We start from the raw sequence: 20,786 nt of genomic DNA, 5'->3' as shown, positions 1-20,786 counted from the left end.
GGATAGTATAGCTTTTATTTTGGAAAGAGACATTTCTCTGTAATAAACTCTCTTTTCCAAAGATGAGTGATTCCTCAATCAGATACAGGGCTCGCAATATCGCTAGCCCGACGTCCCGGGGCTATCTCTGCCCTGCCTGTCGGGCTATTGTAGGAAGGAAAAATATATGTCAATGCTTTTGCATTCTTTCAGAAATGTAGCTGGGTAATTATGTCATTGGGTGAGCCACTGTCAATATGTGACATATTGAAATCGTGTTTGAATTTGCGCTTGTTTTTTTGCTTTCACTTTGCAATCGCGCGAACTGTGTATAGAGAGCGACAGCACTGATCTGTGAGTGATGATAATTTGTGCACCAATTCCTCTGACATCGTCTTATTAATTGTTAGCTTACTATGCAAACATGACAAGTGAAATCTCCCGCAGCTTAAACATGTGAGAGGTTGATCGCGCAGAGAATCGCTGAGCTTATGTGAGTGTGGCAGGATATATATTTGACTACGATGACCTGGATGACTGAGAACCTTCACAGACAGATATATATTTTAGTTCTGCTGAGCCAAATAAGACAGGTCAGGGTGAAGAAGTGACAGCCAAAGAAAAGCTTACCACAAAACGGAGAAGTTATGACAAATCAGACTATAAGGCAAAAAGAAAGTGCAGCTTTATGGTTTCATGGACAAAATAATTTCTGTGGCTGCAATATGACAAGCTAAAAAACAACACGCACAAGGGTTAGGGTTAAATTTAAAAACTGTACTTTTGTGTTAAAATATATATTTACAATTTTAATAAATGACAAATTAAAAAGGCATGAACATTTTTTTTTGTATCGAAAAAATATCGAACCGTGACACCAAAGTATCGAACCGAACCGAACCGTGAATTTTGTGTATCGTTGCACCCCTAATACATACATACATATATATATACATATATATATATATACATACACACACACACATATATATATATACACATATATATATATATATATATATATATATATATATATATATATATATATATATATATATATACACATATATGTATATATGTATATATATATATATATATATATATATATATATACACATATATGTATATATATATATATATATATATACACATATATGTATATATATATATATTTTTTTAATTTATTGTTTACACTATTTAATTTGTAAAATATGTGTACACACACACACACACACACACACACACACACACACACACACACACACACGTAGAAAGATATTCAGTATACACATCCAGAAATGCATATACTATTATATATTGTACATATATTTATTAGTTTCAGATGTAGCCATTCTTGTATTTTGCTTGTTTACATTATTGTATTTTGCACAACTCTGTTGCTTGTGAAGCTCGCACACAAGAATTTCACTCACATGTGCTGTACAAATGTACCTGCACATGTGATGTGACAATAAAAGTGATTTGATTTGATTTGAGTCCATGATGATGTAAAACTCACTGTGGACAGTCGCGCTGGTGTTACAGCAGTTTCTAAATCACGGCAGGCTTGAGGAGTAGTTGTTCCCAGGTTGTTCCTGAACATCCCAACCAATTTCCTCTCATCTGAGGGTGAGAGTTTGGGTGTCCTTCCAGATTTTGGCAAAGCGATGACATCCAAATAACATGTAGTTATGGACAATTGTTTGAACTGATGATCCTGGAAGCTGCAGTTGTTTAGAAATGGCTCCAAGAGACATTTGAAACTTGAGTAAATCTACAACTCTCATTCTTAGATCTTCACTGAGTTTATTTGACTTTTCAATTGTTCTGAGTGGCAGTCAGTTTACCGAGTGCTGTTAAACAATTCCTTTTTATGCCTGCAAAGAGAAAATACCAGCTGTAGTCAACTGTGATCACTAATGAGAAGTTAATTGGCCTTGGCCTTTCCAAGTTAAAAATAGAGTCTTTAGCCTGACTAATTAAAAGCTTTAAGTGAATGCATCTTTATATTTAAGCCTGCATGTTTACTTTTAACCCTGTTTAGACAAGAGAAAATCAAAGTAAACTCAGACCAAAGCAATAATCATTATTTTTTCTTACTTATTACAACAATACATACAGTGTTGCCTTTGTAGACAAAAAGTTTTTAGTCTTTGTCTGACCTATATGCAAGAAATAGAAACAAATAAATGGCAATGTTTTGGTGTTTCAGTACAGAGTGATTTAGTCCCAGCAATAATCAGCCATGAACTTATTATCCTATATACAGATAATACAAGCATCCTGGAAGGACTGCCATACAGTAGATGTGTTAACTGGGCATATTTTAATGTAATCTCGACTGTTACCCACAAATAAATGTAATTCTGCTTAAGAACCTAGATTAATGTAGACAATGTAAGCTACTTATGAAAACATTTGCAACAATGTTTACTGCTGGAACACTGCCTTCCAGAGAAGCCCACTGTTTATTTGTTTATGACACTTGTGCCTTAGTATAATTTTGGTTATGGTGAGTGTAAGAAACAATATCCTGATCCAAATTCCTTAAATATCAGTTAACCTGCAGTGCCAGTGTGCTGTCACTTTTTGGGAAGGTTGAATGAATTTCTGTTTTAGAGATTTTAACAGAAACGTCTGATTTTGACTTTTTTTCCTTTGCTTTGTCTCTTCTAGGGGTCCAATGGGTTCAATGGGTAGTCCCAAGCCTGGCATGCAACAAGGAGGCCATGGAGGAGGAGGAATGGGAGGAGGAGGGATGGGTGGAATGGGAGGAGGTGGGATGGGAGGAATGGGAGGAGGAGGAATGGGTGGAATGGGAGGAGGTGGGATGGGAGGAATGGGAGGAGGCGGGATGGGGGGAATGGGAGGAGTTATGGGAGGAATAGGTGGAGGCGGGATGGGGGGAATGGGAGGAGGGATGGGAGGAATGGGAGGATTAGGTGGAGGAGGGATGGGGGGAATGGGAGGAGGAATGGGGGGAATAGCAGGAGGAATGGGGGGAATGGGAGGAGGAATGGGCAGTGGAGGAATAGGGCCAAGAGCTGGTGAGCCTTACCGCCTGGCCACTCACGAAGCTCCTACCTCTCCTAGACATATGCAGTCCAGCCAGGCCTCTGGAATGGGGCAGGGCCCAGGGTCTGGTCAAGGGATGGGTCACGGTCCAGCTGGGTCTAGCATGGGGGGTCATGGAGGTCAAAGTCCTGGTCAACATGCCTCTCGCCGAAACCTCCAAGTTGACTTCAGTGGTTCCGGCGGCTCCAGGACAGGTCGGTCTCCTTCTTTGTCACCTGACCGTGGTGTGACACCCACCTCACCATACTCAGTGCCACAGATAGCACCCATGCCGAGCAGCAAGCTGTGCCCAGTGTGCACCACCACAGAGCTGTCTAACCCACCGGCTGTACCCAACTACAACACCTGCACCCAGTGCAAGGCCACTGTCTGCAACCAGTGTGGATTCAACCCCAACCCCCACCTCACTGAGGTAGGTCAGATTTAACAGTCAAGAGGTGCTTGCATGACCATTTGTTTGCTTTAAGATATCACTATATATGCATCAATAGAATAAATAATATGATCAGGCTCATTACTAATTGTTTAGGTAATTATCAAATTAATACTATTGGTGGACAGAAGGCAATCCTTCAGTTTTAAATGTTTAGAAATAACAGAAAAAAAGGGGGCCACGCAGTTAAACTCTGAATGTTGAAGAATGGATCGAACAGAGAGATGGTTTCAGATGTTTTTTCTGGCCTGTTGAGTCAGTGAATGAAAAGAAGTACAGATATGGAGAGGGAGTGAGAGAAGTTTTTGCTTGAAGAGGCACTTCTTTTTTGACCAATAAAACACATTTGAATTGGATCAGATTGAACTGATGTGAGTGACCGAAAGAAGGGAGTAAATGCAGTGATCAAAGAAATGGGAGAAATGGCTTAAGGTGAGGGCAGTGTTGGGCCCGGAAGTGTGAAAGAATAAAGTTATATTTTCTCAGAAATACATGTCATTTATATAAAAACAGTGAGCAGTTTGAGTAAGCAGTACAAAGGCTGCATGAAGAACTTTATTTGTGATAGACTGTGCATATGTAGATTCATCAAGTGACAGCACTTCCTTGGTGCCAGAATCTCCATTAGTGTGCTAAGACATGACACATGGGTCACAAATGAGACTCAACTTAGGTGTGATGTGAAGACAGAAGGCCAAGGATTCTTGTATTTTGCAGTCAAAAGACAAGTTGAAAGGATGGATTAGTGCGATGTTCAGAGGTGTATGTAGGGATGAGGAGGAGGAAAAAGGTTAAGAGTCTCGTTTTGATTGAGAGGTCGATGCTCGCCTTTGGTGATGGGGTCAAACTATCAGCCTCTTGTCAGCATCTGATGACTAATATCAAATATCAACATCTCTGAGCAGAAAGACTTTAGACAGAGAGCACAACCTCACTAGATTCAAAAGCATAAGGCTCTCTCTGATATATTAGCCATGCCGACACTCATTGATTCCCACTGTTGTCAGATACAGGCGCTTCTCATTCACAGACACCACAACAAACACTCCGCTGAATTAAACAACTGTGTTTGTGTTGTTGTGACTCATTTTTCATTTGCTTTGGCACACTGAAACCAGAAGTATGTACCTAGTACATCATTCACCCCCATTGCTCCATGCTAACAAATTAGCATAGTAAATGGCTAATTATATTCAGGGTTAGAACACTCACAGATTGTGCTGGCAAGTAAAAGTCTTCTTTCTGTTTTTTAAAAAAAGGAAACTAATACAGCTTAGTAAATGTGGAATCCTGTTCATTATCACTAACACTTGCTGTGTCGTCATACTTTTACGTCACAAAACACATCCTTTAAAATGTGTTAGCCTGGAGCTGGTGGTTGCATAATACATAGTCAGAACAAAGATGATTTTAGAGCTTATATGCAGGGTGTCAGCTTCCTGTGAAGGATACAGTGTTAATGTTAAGTAATTATCAGCATAGCCTGTCAAGGTTTTACCGCTGTTGTGTGTTTTTTGAGCTCTCCTACTCTATTTGTAGGATAGCAACTTCTGTCAGGCTCGTATGTGATCATTTTTTGTACGAAACTTAGATCAGATTTGCAGATCCTCTACTTGCGGTCCAGTGTGTGTATGTGAAGGAAAGAGAGAGTGGTCAAAGGAGCTTGCAAAGAAAAGCGTCTGGACTTCTTTAAGTTGCTTGAAGACGTTTCACCTCTCATCCGAGAAGCTTCTTCAGTTCTAAGGTCAATTGGTGGAAAGAGAGAGTGAGTAGTACATGTTGATAACAGTGGATTGTGCTAATGAAACTAATGAAGTGGGGAAAGGCAGAGATTGATAAGCCACAGACTTGTTATATATTAAAAAAACACAAAATACACATGTATACACTCACATAGCTTCACACATACAACAACACTACATAGACAGACTGTCACACGCATACTGTCTGTGGACACTCACTGATGTTGGCACTCACCCTAACTTTAACCTCAAACAGCCCTTTATGGAAAACGCACACACACGTGCGCGCACACACGCACACGCACACGCGCGCACACACACACACACACACACACACACACACACACACACACACACACACACACACACACACACACACACATCCTTCATGCATTAAACCTGTGCAATAAATTGTGATGTTAATCAGTTGAAGGAACCAACAGAGATTTGCTGTAGAGAAAATATAACTCAACAGCATAAAACTCAATATACTTAGGTGAAGAAGCCCTTTATTATCTTCTATATATCTGTAGAATGGTAGAGATGGAGGGAAAACATGTTGCATCTGTTTGCTGCATTTGAGTCACAAACCCTCCATCTTGTACCGATTAATTCTCTGGTCCTGCTGTTGTTTGGGTTTGTATGAATTATGGATCAGCTCTCTTCTCCTGTTAACATTCTCACTGTTTTCAATGTCCCTGCAAGTCAATGGTCCCACAGTTCTGTCCTGCAAACCTTATTAATGCAAAGCAAATTACAATATTAATATGACTTATTTACTAACAACAGCATGAGATTAGTAAGCATAAGCATAAAAAAATAAAACATTTAAATGCCATAATTAAACAAATATGCTCCATAACATCCAATAATGCACAAAGCGAACACTGACGACTGTCTGTCACTCCTTAAATATTTTTCGGGTTTATTATATTGAAATCCACACATTTCTTTCCCACCCTTTTAGGAAAAAAAAATACACACTGAAGGTTTTCTGCTTCCACTGAGATATCTAGACTCATACAAAAAAAAAACAACTCTTCCTTTACTTCTGTGTGTGAAGGGATCCAGCCATGTTATGTCTGCAGATATAGATTAATACCTAATCTAAACATTATCCACTAATATCACTTCTAATCAGTGTACCATGTACCCTAGTAATCCGACAAGCAGGGCTATGCTCCATATCTGCTGTGCTATGTTCTGATTTGATTTGCATAATTTAACATTAAACAGATGCAGCCAGGCAAGGAAAGAGATTATTTTAGCTATATTAGGAATCAGCTATGTTTTATTATGGGTATTTACGAACAGAAAATACCACATGAAAGCTAGAATACAATTAATAAAGGCGTGTTTTTTATATTTTATGATTAATTATATTTTAATAGGAAAAGGAGAAGACAGGAAAAATAAATGGCACAAAAAGGCACAAGACATTTTCTCGCTCAAAGTTTTAATTCTTTACACCTGTATGTTGAGGCTTAACCAAATTGTTTTATTCAAAAAAATGCAGAAAAGTACTTTAACTGAGCGAGTCATCTTATAGAGAACTCCAAGTTGCATATCTGATCTCACACTGAGAACACCAAACCAGGAGAGAGACATCAATTATCCAGCCAAAGAGCAGGATGAGAGAGAGATTATGATCGATGTATCTAATTCAAGAAGGTGGCATTTATGAAACTTGGCTTTCATGCCATTAATTGGCATTTGTGCACAATGATGAGTCATTTGGAATCATGCACTGAATATACAAACTGTGGATTATATTGTCATGTCAGCGGGCTGTATTTCTTTTGCAAATGGTATAGCACTTTTGCATTAGTGTAATAATTACCTACCCATCTGCACACTAGGAAAGCGACTAAATTCTTACTCAACTAAATGAGGGGAAAAAAGTAGACTAATTGACTAGTCTAAAACTAAGAAACACTAAAATATTTAGTTAAATGTCAAAACCGTTTAATGGAAAATGTCAAAAACTGATAAGAAAGGCGTTTTAAGCCATTTATGACATTCTTCGATAACGAATCATGTTGATTAACTGTGCGTCACCTTGCATTGTGCATTATCAACATTACATGTTATGATCCAGACAGCGAAGAAGAAAAATACTTATATATATGATATGAAAAAATATAAATGTAATATATGTTCATGTATTTCTAAAATATGAGAACATCTGGAAGATGAATAAATCGCGACTTGCTGTGCATTATTAATGATGCAGATTGTTGAAAATTCATGACAACCACTTGAACAAGGTAAAATCTAACATAACACATTAGTGTGTGAATGTGTGTGTGAATGGGTGGATGACTGGTTGTGTAAAGCGCTTTGGGGTCCTTAGGGACTAGTAAAGCGCTATACAAATACAGGCCATTTTACCATAACAAATCAAGAAAACATCGAGCTATTTTCTTCCGCTTATCTGTCAGTCAGGTCGTGGTGGCAGCAGGGAAACCCAAACTTTCCTCTTGCCACTTCCCCCAGCTTATCCGGGGAAAGGTCGAGTGTTTCCCAGGACAGCTGACAGATGTAATCGCTCCAGCATACCCGGGTCTATGTTGTGGCCTCTGGCTGCTAACACATGCCTGGTCTGAAGACTTTACCCAGGAGATGATGGAGTTAGCCGTATCCTTTCGATGTGGAAGAGTAGCGGCTCTACGCTGAACCCCTCCCAAATGAATAATCTCATCACCCTATCGCTAAGGAACAGCCCATCCACCTTTCAGAGAAAACTCATTTCCGCTGCTTGTATCCGTGACCTTGTACTAATAGTGGTAACAAAAGGATAGGCCAAGATTCACAGATTTATGGGGTTTCTCAACAGTGATTCACCATCTAGTTGCAGATACTGTAGCTGCATGACATTTAGGACACGATAGTTTACCGGCATTGGGCATCAGTTAAAATTAGCTAGATTAAATGACCAGTAAGTCTACATACATATATGTCTTAATTTCTTAATTCGATTAACCTTTCATGTTAATCAAAGTTTCTTTTAGTTGTTCTAACTCTCTTATCAATAGGAGTCCATTCAGTTCTGATAGCTTGATTTAATTTGGTCGGATTCAGTTTACCCAATGCTTTCACTCACTGTACGTGCAAAGTGGCTGATTATGAATACTCAATAACACTTCAATGAGTTACCAAAAAAACTCCAACAGAACAAATTTGAATGGTGAAAATTAAACTGACTGTTTACTGATTCACAAGAAAATAATTTGAATTCATAATCCAGTGTGTAATCAATTCACGGCTTAAGTCCTCTGCACGCTTCAGTAACAGAAAATATTGTCAAGGCGTGCTGTGTGGTAGGTGGAGAGCATACCCAAAATGCAGGAACCCTCAGACTAAAGTAAACTCAAAGTGCAGCTTTATTAGCTAGCACCAGCAAGTTTAACGAAAACACAAGGTGAGTACACAACATCGAGGAGTACAACAATGACATGATGAAGACCAGAGGGAAACTGAGGACTTTAATACGCACACGAGGTAACTAGGAAGATGCAAAACAGCTGGGCAAAAGAAGGCACAAGTGAACTTAGTCAGACAGGGGAAGCAAAACTGAATACAAGCGGGACAAGAAACTATCAAAATAAAACAGGATGCTACCATTAAGGCTGAGACATACAGACTTGACAAACACAAAGGGAGAATAAACAGAGACATGACTGGGGAAACAGACAAAGAATACACAGAAAAAAGACAATCAAAACTATAAGACTTTAACCACAAACCCTTAAAAATAAACAAAAAAGAAAATACAAAACTAAGAATACTCATCAAATCAAATCACTTTTATTGTCACATCGCATTACTGGTACACTGGTACAACAAAATATAAGATATATATATATATATATATATATATATATATATATATATATATATATATAGATATATATATAGATATATATATATAGATGTATATATATAGATATATATATATAAATATGGAATGATAAATAGGGGAATGACCCGCCAATTTCCGGGGGCGAGGTCACTGAGGCAGTTAAACTATTCCTTGGTGGCAGAGCCCCTGGTGTTGATGAGGTCCGTCCCGAGTTCCTGAAGGCTCTGGACGTTGTAGGGCTGTCCTGGTTGACACGCCTCAGCAATGTTGCGTGGAGATCAGGGGCAGTACCTGTGGACTAACAGACCGGGGTGTTGGTCCCCATCTTTAAGAAAGGGGGCCGGAGGGTGTGTTCCAACTACAGGGGGATCACACTCCTCAGCCTCCCTGGGAAAGTCTATGCCAGGGTGCTGGAAAGGAGAGTTCGTCCGCTAGTCGAACCTCGGATACAGGAGGAACAATGCGTTTTTCGTCCTGGTCGCGGAACACTGGACCAGCTCTTTATCCTCTCGAGGATACTTGAGGGTGCATGGGAGTTTGCCCAACCAGTCTACATGTGTTTTGTGGACTTGGAGAAGGCATTCGACCGTGTCCCTCGGGGTGTCCTGTGGGAGGTGTTGCGGGAGTATGGGGTGTCTGGCCCATTGCTTCTAGGCGCAGCCAAGTGGCAGAGGGCTTTCGCTTTGGTGGCCTCAGAATCTCATCTCTGATTTTTGCGGATGATGTGGTTCTGTTGGCTTCATCGGGTGAGGGCCTCCAGCTCGCACTGGAACGGTTCGCAGCTGAGTGTGAAGCAGCGGGAATGAGAATCAGCACCTCCAAATCTGAGGCCATGGTTCTCAGCCGGAAAAGGGTGGAGTGCCCACTCCGGGTCGGGGATGAGTTCCTGCCCCAAGTGGAGGAGTTCAAGTATCTCGGGGTCTTGTTCGCGAGTGATGGGAGAAGGGAGCCGGAGATCGACAGACGGATTGGGGCTGCAGCTGCAGTAATGCGGATGCTGCACCGGTCCGTCGTGGTGAAGAGGAAGCTGAGTGTAAAAGCGAAGCTCTCAATTTACCGGTCGATCTACGTCCCTACCCTCACCTATGGCCACGAGCTGTGGGTAGTGACCGAAAGAACGAGATCGCGGATACAAGCGGCAGAAATGAGCTTCCTCCGAAGGGTGGCTGGCCTCTCCCTTAGAGATAGGGTGAGAAGTTCGGCCATCCGGGAGGGGCTCAGAGTAGAGCAGCTGCTGCTCCACATTGAAAGAAGCCAGCTGAGGTGGTTCGGGCATCTGACAAGGATGCCCCCTGGGTGCCTCCTGGGTGAGGTGTTCCAGGCATGTCCCACCGGGAGGAGGCCCCGGGGCAGACCCAGGACACGCTGGAGAGATTATATCTCTAGGCTGGCCTAGGAACGCCTTGGTGTTCCCCCGGATAAGCTGGAGGAGGTGGCTGGGGAGAGGGAGGTCTGGGCCTCTTTGCTTATTAAGCTGCGGGGCAGCAGCCTAAGATAAAGCGGATGAAGATGGATGGATGGATGGATGGATGGAATGATAAATATGCAAGGAATGGTATGAATACATGTACAATAAAAAGAATGTATGCAGATTACTAAATATGCATACCAGATATATATGTGTATATATAAAAAAAATCAAAAAAACACCCAGCACGCCCCTGCAGGCGGTTTATCCTTCAAGCTCGGGTCCTCTACCAGAGGCCTGGGAGCTTGAGGGTCCTGCGCAGTATCTTAGCTGATCCCGGGACTGCGCTCTTCTGGACAGAGATCTCCAATGTTGTTCCCGGGATCTGCTGGAGCCACTCGCCTAGCTTGGGAGTCACCACACCTAGTGCTCCAATTACCACGGGGACCACCGTTACCTTCACCCTCCACATCCTCTCGAGCTCTTCTCTGAGCCCTTGGTATTTCTCCAGTTTCTCGTGTTCCTTCTTTCTGATGTTGCTGTCATTCGGAACTGCTACATCGATCACTACGGCCGTCTTCTTCTGTTTGTCTACCACCACTATGTCCGGTTGGTTAGCCACCACCATTTTTTTCACCACCAGCTCGGTCATTCTCCACCACCCTTGGGGGCGTATCCCATTTTGACTTCGGAACGTTCAGGCCATATTCGGCACAGATGTTTCTGTATACTATGCCGGCCACTTGGTTATGGCGTTCCATGTATGCCCTGCCTGCTAGCATCTTGCACCCTGCTGTTTTGTGCTGGATTGTCTCAGGGGCATCTTTACACAGCCTGCACCTGGGGTCTTGCCTGGTGTGATAGACCCCAGCCTCTATGGATCTTGTACTCAGAGCTTGTTCTTGTGCTGCCATGATTAGTGCCTCTGTGCTGTCTTTCAGTCCAGCTTTGACCAGCCACTGGTAGGATTTCTGGATATCAGCCACCTCCTCTATCTGCCGGTGGTACATATCGTGCAGGGGCCTGTCCTTCCATGATGTTTCCTCGTCTCCCTCCTCTTTCTTGGGTTTCTGCTGCCTGAGGTATTCACTGAGCACTCGGTCAGTTGGGGCCATCTTCCCAATGTATTCTTGGATGTTCATTGTCTCATCAATGTTGCCTTCTGGTAGCTCGATCCCCTCAGTTCTGACTACCTTTCCTCTCTTTGTTATCATCCGACTACACTTCTCCAATAACATCCCAATGTCATTGCTGTATATCCTGGTAGTGTGGATCAGTGAATCAATGTCTCGTTCACTCTTGGCATACAGCTTGATGTCATCCATGTACAGGAGGTGGCTGACAACTGCTCCGTTCCGTAGTCGGTATCCGTAGCCAGTCTTGTTAATGATCTCACTGAGGGGGTTCAGGCCTATGCAGAACAGCAGTGGGGACAGAGCATCTCCTTGGTAGATCCCGCACTTGATGGTGACTTGTGCTATGGGCTTGGAGTTGGCCTGTAGTGTTTTATGCCACATCCCCATTGAGTTCCTGATGAAGGCTCTTAGGGTCCTGTTGGTCTTGTACAATTCTAGGCATTCCAGTATCCAGCTGTGGGGCACTGAGTCATAGGCCTTCTTGTAATCAATCCAGGTAGCGCACAGGTTGGTCAGCCTGGTCTTGCAGTCTCGGCTGACTGTTCTGTCTACCAGTAGCTGGTGTTTTGCGCCTCTGGTATTCTTGCCAATCCCTTTCTGTGCCCCGCTCATGTATTGACCCATGTGCCTGTTTATCTTAGCCGATATGATGCCTGACAGGAGCTTCCATGTAGTACTGAGGCAGGTTATTGGTCGGTAGTTGGATGGGACCGGTCCCTTCTTGGGATACTTGGGGATCAGGACCGTCCGACCTTCGGTTAGCCATTCCGGGTGTCTCTCGTCAACTAGCAGCTGGTTCATTTGTGCTGCCAGACGTTCGTGGAGTGCAGTCAGCTTCTTCAGCCAGTAGGCGTGAACCATGTCGGGGCCTGGTGCTGTCCAACTCTTCATACTAGAGACCCTTGCTTGGATGTCCGCCACCGTGATGGTTACTGGACCCTGTTTGGGGAGGTTGCTATGGTCTGCCCTCAGATCCACTAGCCACTGAGCATTGCCGTTATGGGTTGCGTCCTTCTCCCATATGCTCTTCCAATATTGCTCCATCTCCAGCCTTGGTGGTGCTGTTCTCTTATTGTTCCCTTGCCACTGAGAGTACACCTTTGCTGGTTCTGTGGAGAACAGCTGGTTTATTCTCCTGCCTTCTATCTCTCTGGTGTACCTCCTCAAGCAGCTGGCCAAGGCTGTGAGTCTTTGCTTGGCAGTTTCCAAGGCCTCAGGTATGGACAGCTTGCTGTATTTCTTATGCACCTTCTTTGTCGCACCTTTCTGCAACTCCGTTAGTTGGCTAACCTCCTTCCGTGCTACTTTGATCTTGCCCTCTAGCCTCCTTCTCCATGGAGGGTACTGCTCCTTGTGGCTGTTCAACTTGTAGCCAAGCATCTCACTGATCACTGCTGCCGTATTGTAGATCAGCTTGTTAGTGTCGGTAATCATGGCTGTAGGTATCATTCATAGTGCTGCATTAACATCATCGAGCAGACCTTCTGAGGGTACTTCACGTAATCTTGGTAACCGGCTACGGGGGATCCAGGTTTCAAGCTTGGCCATGATCCTATCTTTCAGGTCAGTTCCTCTCGCACTCAACGATCCTTCTCCTATCGTACTTGGGGCTTTGTACCCAATTTCGGGTGCAAATTCTCCCCCCTGACCTGGCGTCCTGGCTGCCCCTTGCCGTAGCATTTATGTTGTACCTCGTCAATCTCTAGCTGTGAGAGCAGTCCCTTCTTTCGAATGTTGGAACACTGAGCTACTAGTTGTTTCGCCGTCATTGTGGATGTTGGGTATCGAAGAATCCATAGGTCCCTCATCCTATTCATGTAACCCCTTTTGTTTCATATGTTAGGCTATGCCCTCTCTATTTTTGGTAATTCCACACCGGTGGAATCACAAACAAAACACGCAATAAGAGGCTCTAATGCGTGTTTTTCAATCTCGCGGCCCATGTCACCCCTACTTGCGGCCCACATAATGTCGTGAAGTAATACTTTTAAAAATTATTATTCAAAAAATTATTTAACATAAAGGCAATAGGCAGAGTGTTACGGGCATCACCCTAAAGAATGTAGCTTCATGGGCAGTGTAGTCCATGCTGCAGGGAGAATGGACTGCCATACCCGTTATGTGTCTGTGAGCACGAGGGAGAGAGAAAAAAGACAGTCAAAAAGTACAAGCAGAAACGGGAGATGGAAGCATGTAAATATAATAATAACCACTGCAGCTAAAAAGAGTGCCTGACGAGCCCAGTTACTCATTTTATATTAAGATTTAAAAATCTAGTTGGTATTGGTATGGCGAGTAACCCTCAGTAATAGTAATAAATCACACAGCAATAGTACATTCATATAGATGTAAAAGGCATGATAATATATTAAGTAATCCAAAGTATTCAGAATACGTTACTCTCATTGAGTTTGGGGCATGTATTCTGTAATCTGTAGTGGAATACATTTTAAAAGTAACCTTCCCAACACTAGAAGTGTCTATGAAGTGTAGTCAGTTTTCAGCAGTCTGGTGGCCTGATGGAAAAAGCTGTCCCTCAGTCTGCTGGTTCGGGACTGGATACTGCAGTACCTCCTGCCTGACAGAAGTAGTCTGAACAGTCTCGGGTGACTGGAGTCTTTGATGATCCTCCCCGCTTTCCTCAGGCAAAACTTGCAGTTCTTTCTCTGTGTATGCTTGCTGCTCACTTTCCTTCATTGAAAATGTCTTGAATTGGTTTTTGGTCATTGAAAACTGTGACCTGTTTACCAAAGATGTAATGATGAAACTTGGTGCAAACGTGGACGATATACAGCATTTCCTTTTCTATTTGTGCATAGCTCGTTTCTGCATCTGTTAGAAACCTAGACCAGTTGTGGGGAACTCCAGGCCTCAAGGGCCAGAATCCTGCAGGTTTTGATGTGTGATGTGTTATCTTGACCCAACACAGCTTATTTAAATGGTTAAATTATCTCCTCAACTTATCAGAGTCTTTCTGATGATTTGGCTGCCAAGCAAACTCCATGTTGCTTTTCAGTAAATGTCACAGGGATGCATCTTCCTCACTCCCTTAACCTTGGTGAAATATGTGACAAACCCCAGAAAACACCTTAGACCTTTTTTATCAGAGGGTGAAGCCATGCAAATAATGCCTCAACTTTAGCTGGGTCTGGCTTAAGACCATCTGCAATGAGTCCAACATATGGCACTTGAGTCTTGCGAATGAAACAGCAGTCTGAGCCATCGGTACCTGTCAACAGGAGTGTTGAAGGTTGTGAGGAATGAAGACTCTTCATCCAGTTCTAGCTACAGAAATCCAGAGTTTGCATCCAGGACTGAGAATATTTGTGCACCTGGCACGACAGATACAACCTCCTCAATAGCGTGCATGGGGTAATGCTCTCTTTTGAGGACTTTACTCAGAATACTAGGATCAAAACAAATCCTTACTTTGCCTCCTCAGGTGACTGCTGCCATGGAGCTGACCCATTTCATGGATTGTTCAACTTTAGCAATGTGGCGATTTCTTTCCATCTCATGTAGTTTCTGCACAATTTTCTCTTTCAGTGCTGCAGGCTGTCTGATACAGGATGTACAACTCCTTTTGCACTGGCATTTGTCTCTGAGACAATTCATATAGGAAGTGTCAGATCCTCACCTCTATCAAGTAGTCTTTGTTACACTCTTTTTCCACTAAGTCCCACAATTTTGGCGTTGACTACCCTGTCATCTGAGTCAGTATACTCACAGTCCACTAAAAGCAACCCTAATCCTATTCAAAGCGGTCAAAACTTTCACTTGGCCTTGCCTGTTGAAGCAATGACAAGCAATTAGCTTAGTTTTCCTTGGTTTTATGTAGCTGGCAAACCTATTCAGTATCTTAGTGAGGTCCTCTTTCTTCCTGTCCGCCCAGTTCAGACTCTTGTAGATTTCTCTGCCTTCCTCATCAATCCACATACTTAGCCAACCTGCTCTCTGCTTAGCAGATAGCTGTGACTGCGGCACGTGAAAGACGAATATGGCTGTTGAACTGCACTTGCTAAATCTGTTCTTGACAGACATCTGTCACCATGTATGGTATCGTAACTGCCAGAAAAAACAAATGGGAGCTCAAGAAATAATGGCTTTTTAAATTTCAAATCACTCCACAATTACAACACATGTCTGCCCTCTGGTGGCAGGAGGAGTACTCAGAACAAGCTGGAAATTAACAGCACTCCCAGCACACCCAATATATTACAGTCATCACCATCTGTGTTTCCGATATGCCTGCAGCAAAATTACAGGTGGCATTTTTTGTTTTAAAATGGATAAATAGCATCTAGGAATGAACCAGATGAACTCCTGCTCATTTGATGTTTTGTGTGTGCTGTGCGGTGTGTACTGGAGTTGTCAGTTTAGCACATTAAAAGGATAAACCCCGAGTGTTGCAGCTCTTATGAATATAGATGGGGGATAGTGAAACACCCACACAACATGTATTTGCAGCTCATTTATGTGAGTTAGTCATTCCTTGAAAAAAAGTACACCTGGGGAAATATGCTAAAAAGCCTTGCTGTGTTGGTTCACATCTGAATCCATAAAGATTATTTGCTAATGTGTTGCGGGTTGTTACCTTTCCAGATGTTCTGACGATTAGACTGAAAAAACAGTCAAATTTGGCTTTTAATGTTGCAGTAAGCAGAAGTCTTAAAAGAAAAGGGATAAAAACAAACACAAAAAATTGACAGCCTTCCTTCAGCAGCTCAGCCCTGTTGGTTTGTCTGTAAACCAACCACTGCAGATGGTCTTAATATGTGGACATCATATTTTGGGTTGTATAGACCAAATATCGTAGAACTTTGTCTGTAATTCTTGATCTATTGCAGTTTAAGTAAACAAAAATCGGAAACCTGCTCTGGAATAAGAAAGAATTCCATTGGTTGATGTACGTTATATAGTCTCTTGTTAAACAGCCGTTTGAAACCTTGGAAAGAAATAGGTTACTTAGGTAACACGGGTAATATTTCCATAGCTTTACTTTAAAAACTGAACATTAGAATTCATGCAATTAGTCTATCTTCTTCCGCACACTGCATCATACAGTTTAACTTAGTTATACTAAATATTATATTATTATTAACTTTACATGGCTCAGGGGGTTGGGAAGCACATCTGTAACCGGAAGGTCGCCAGTTCGATTCTCCTGGTTGTTGTGTCCTTGGGCAAGATACTTTACCATACTGCCTGCTGGTGTTGGCCAGAGGGGCCGATGGCGCGATATGGCAGCCTCGCTTCTGTCAGTCTGCCCCAGGGCAGCTGTGGCTACAACCGTAGCTTGCCTCCACCAGTGTGTGAATGAATAGTGGCATTGTAAAGCGCTTTGGGTGCCTTGAAAAGCGCTATATAAATCCAATTCATTATTATTATTATTATTATTATAAAGTGTAGCTCTTTGATTACACCTTCTGAGGTGGTATGGCAGGCTAGTTCCAATAAAGTACTTGAGGCAAAACCTGCAAAGTGTAAACTTTTTTTTCAGAAGACGACAAATATTATACTTTTTAACATGAAAACAAGTTGCCAACTATACCTTTGTTAGTCAGTGGTATGAACATACTTAGGTCAATATCAGTACAATTATAAAGCTTTTTCAGTCTGCCTAACTACATGATAGCTTTGTCACTTGCCTAACACAGAAAATCTTGCTAGGTATAGTAAACTGAGGGAAGACACACACAAACAACAACTGAAAATTTGCTAATAGGGCAATATCCTAGAACTTCAATACACAGCATCATTAATCTCCTAGGACCTGGTGTCCACATATGTGGACATTACATTTTGGGTTATATAGACCAAAATACTAAATTTTGCTCTACAAGGGCCTGATATCCACTTACGAGGACAATATACTGCCACTGTTCTATCGAAATTTAAAATTTAAAACAAATGTCCTCATATATGGATCTCATTTTTTTCAGAAACAAAAATCAGGTAATTCTTTGTTTTTACATTCATCAGGTCCCAATCAGCCCAAATAGCAAAGAGAAACTAAAAAGGCACGCATGAAAGAGTTCAGGTCTTAGGAGGTTAAACCTCGTCCACCCGTGCATCTATTCTGGGTCTTTGATGGTGGCATGTTTATTGAAGAAACCAGCTGCTAGTATTCTCACTAACATGGTTAGACTCTGACACACTGTTTTATGATTGTTGTTTACTGTCTTATTTAAAATTTCATTATGTAGATGTAATGTTGTTAATATTTGATGAGACTTTTTGATGGACATTTCCAAATCATGTTATGGACTATAACAAGGAAAAGGAGACTTCAAAATTATTCCAAGTGTTTCTCATTCATGGAGCCCAAAGCTGTTAATTTTTTACTTTACCACTTTGTAGATGTTATTGACAGATTTCTTTCTCTTTTTTTCTTTGTTTTTTTCTTTATTTTATTGAAAAATCTGTGGGAAAAGTGAAATGACCAATTTCCTGAAATCTTATAAAATATTTTCACTTTTAATGATCCTTATCTTTTGTATCGTTCTCAGCTAAATTGCATTATTTTATTCCAAATGACATTCATCTGCTGGAAAATACACTGTGCCAGATGTAGTCATGCAAACTGATGCGCTGACTCCATTTTATTATTCTATGTGATATATGACAAGACTCAGAGAATTCCATTATTCAAAATAGAATTAAAAGCATTGAGGCCTTTATCTGAGTGCCTTGAGAAGAAGGAATAGAAAATCTTTTTCATTTTTTTTAATTAGGTGGAGTATTACAGTAATGTGTTTTACATCTTTCTTAAATTGTGTTCACTTGTTACATCTTTCATTGAAAAATACAAACAAAAAATGCTTTGACAGCAAAAACTGTCATTAATTCATTTGTGATACTATGAAATTGTTGTACATTTACAGTATTCATGCTGCTGTTTCATTACAGGAAGTTACCTTTAGGGCTAAAATACTTTGCCAAGATAGCAGTAAACAGAGATTTGCAGCTAATGCCAAAAAAAGCAAAATAACAACAGAAAAAGGTGAAACAAACTATCATGCATTTTTAAACCTTTTCTGCATGAACATTAACATATCAGTAAAAAAAGCATCCGAATTTGATCCATAACAAGAGTTCACACCAGTCTATTTTGTTTAAATGTGCAAATATTATAATTCTTCTTCTTATTTATCAGTATTACATAATGAGTATAACTAAAACATGTGTTAAAGTTTTATGTCTTATAAGCACTGTTGTTAATACTGACTAAGTCTTGTCTACCTGCACCTGTCCCTGTCTTTTCTTTCGGCTAAACCTTTTGGCAGCATGTCTTCCTCCCTGTAGCCTGTTTGTTGTTCAACAGATTGAGTGCTAATTTTAGACTCAGCGTGCATGTAGGGCTGCTAATAGAAATGTGTGTGTGTGTGTGTGTGTGTGTGTGTGTGTGTGTGTGTGTGTGTGTGTGTGTGTGTGTGTGTGTGTGTGTGTGTGTGTGTGTGTGTGTGTGTGTGTTTTGGATTAATTCGCTTCTTTTGGTGAAATCTGTAGACTGTGCTTCTCTCTCCTGTCCTCTCAAATCAAAGCACCTGCCCTTCACACGTTTTTCTATGTGTGTGCTTGTGCCTCCATTGTATTTGGTAATCCATAACATATAATAAAAATGCCAAAAGTATTGACTTGCACATCCAAATCATTGAATTCAGTTGACTCTATCACTTGCATGGTCACAGGTGTATAAAATCAAGCACCTAGGCATGCAGACTGCTTCTACGAACATTTGTGAAAGAATGGTTCGCTCTCAGGAGCTCAGTGAATTCCAGTGCAGTACCGTGATAGGATATCACCTGTGCAACAAGTCCAGCTGTGAAATTTCCTCAATGAAATATATTGGGAACCAAAGCAACAAAGAGAAGAGCAGAGCAGAGCAGATGTTGAGGCACATGGTGCACAGAGGTCACCAACTTTCTGCAGTTTTGATAAAACTTTGACAAACAGAGTACTTCAGTTGAATTTTTGTATCATGTTTTTGGTTAAAACAGACCATTTTGAACATTTACCACGTATTAAAAGTCATTGAAAGGCCTGAAAGAAAACATTTCCTCGACCAAATTATTCCAGTCTCAAGTTCGAGCCCTGGCACCACAGCAGTGTTATGAGTCAGTTTCAGGGGTAATCAGGGGAAATAAGACTAGATATGATTAATTACGGCACTCCATTACATGGGTACCATCCTGTATGCAATAACAAAACATTCCTCGTACAGTATGAGGTAGAGATGGCACGATACCACTTTTTTATGTCCGATACCGATACCGATATCATAAATTTGGATATCTGCCGATACCGATATGAATCCGATATAGTGTTTTTTAATCAACAAAACTGTTTTTTAAAATATCTTGCTGCATTTTGCAAGTCTGCAAGTTCATACTCAAGTTTAAAACAACAACTACACTAAAGCTATTCTGTTATACCTGTATACAAAAAAAATATTTCATAGTTCAGCAATACTGATCAATCTAATAAACTTAGACCTACACCATCCTCCCTATTCTGGTATTTTAAAGAGTACTTAGCGTAAATATTAAGCAACCTAACTAATAGGGTTCCAACTCCCAGCAACAACAAAAATAAATAAATAAAAAATAAGGAACCACCCCTCACGCGCCACCTCATGATGCTTAATCGACGTAATCAACCTTAATTTGATGCAGTGTGAAAAAAAATGCACAGAAATCAATTATTTTTCAAGAAATATTAAATAGATTCAACATCTTTCTTCAACAAAATTGCAGACTGCACAGATGGTACCTTCCCAAAGTAAAAAGTACTATAGCTTACTAGGGTATATATTAGACTTAATAGTCACTATATACAGTAATTGACTTCTATTCATTTTACATCAAATTAAAACTTTGGGTGTCAGATAATTATTTATTAAAAGCTCGACATTTTAAATGAGAATAAGAAAGAAAAGTATGTCTTAGGGCATGAACAGGGAAAAGGGGGCACAATCGGCCCCCCTGGCTAAACTTTGCTAGATCCGCCCCTGCACAGTTACCATCCGTCAGCTACGTAGAAAAAGATCCTGGTGTAGAAAGAAATATTAAATAAATTCTAACAACAGCTTATCAAGCTTAAACGTTCTGCTGTTGTTCAGCCGCTGGTTTCCTCTTTCTGGTGCAAAGTG

At 41.2% G+C, this 20,786-nt stretch overlaps 2 protein-coding genes across 5 annotated transcripts in view; both read left to right on the top strand.

Annotated features, from left to right (window-relative positions):
• The window catches only part of LOC113012990 (acanthoscurrin-2-like), a 35,673-nt gene extending 32,752 nt beyond the window's left edge, over nt 1–2,921 (top strand). The window contains exons 2-3 of the mRNA XM_026153481.1: nt 2,656–2,851; nt 2,898–2,921. Coding sequence (XP_026009266.1) covers nt 2,656–2,851; nt 2,898–2,921 — 220 coding nt within the window. The remainder of the gene's footprint in view (nt 1–2,655; nt 2,852–2,897) is intronic.
• An 11-nt stretch (nt 2,922–2,932) lies between these two features.
• Nucleotides 2,933–20,786, top strand: part of bsna (bassoon presynaptic cytomatrix protein a) — a 132,769-nt gene continuing 114,915 nt past the window's right edge. For 3 of the 4 annotated variants that reach the window (XM_026154698.1, XM_026154697.1, XM_026154693.1), the window contains exon 1: nt 2,933–3,466. In XM_026154698.1, coding sequence (XP_026010483.1) covers nt 2,933–3,466 — 534 coding nt within the window. The remainder of the gene's footprint in view (nt 3,467–20,786) is intronic. The other variant, XM_026154694.1, reaches the window with a different exon arrangement.

The sequence above is a fragment of the Astatotilapia calliptera genome, chromosome 20, assembly GCF_900246225.1.
Source record: "Astatotilapia calliptera chromosome 20, fAstCal1.2, whole genome shotgun sequence".
Lineage (NCBI taxonomy): Eukaryota > Metazoa > Chordata > Actinopteri > Cichliformes > Cichlidae > Astatotilapia > Astatotilapia calliptera.
Note: the sequence above shows the minus strand (reverse complement) of the source record. Positions and strands in the feature narration are given on the sequence as shown.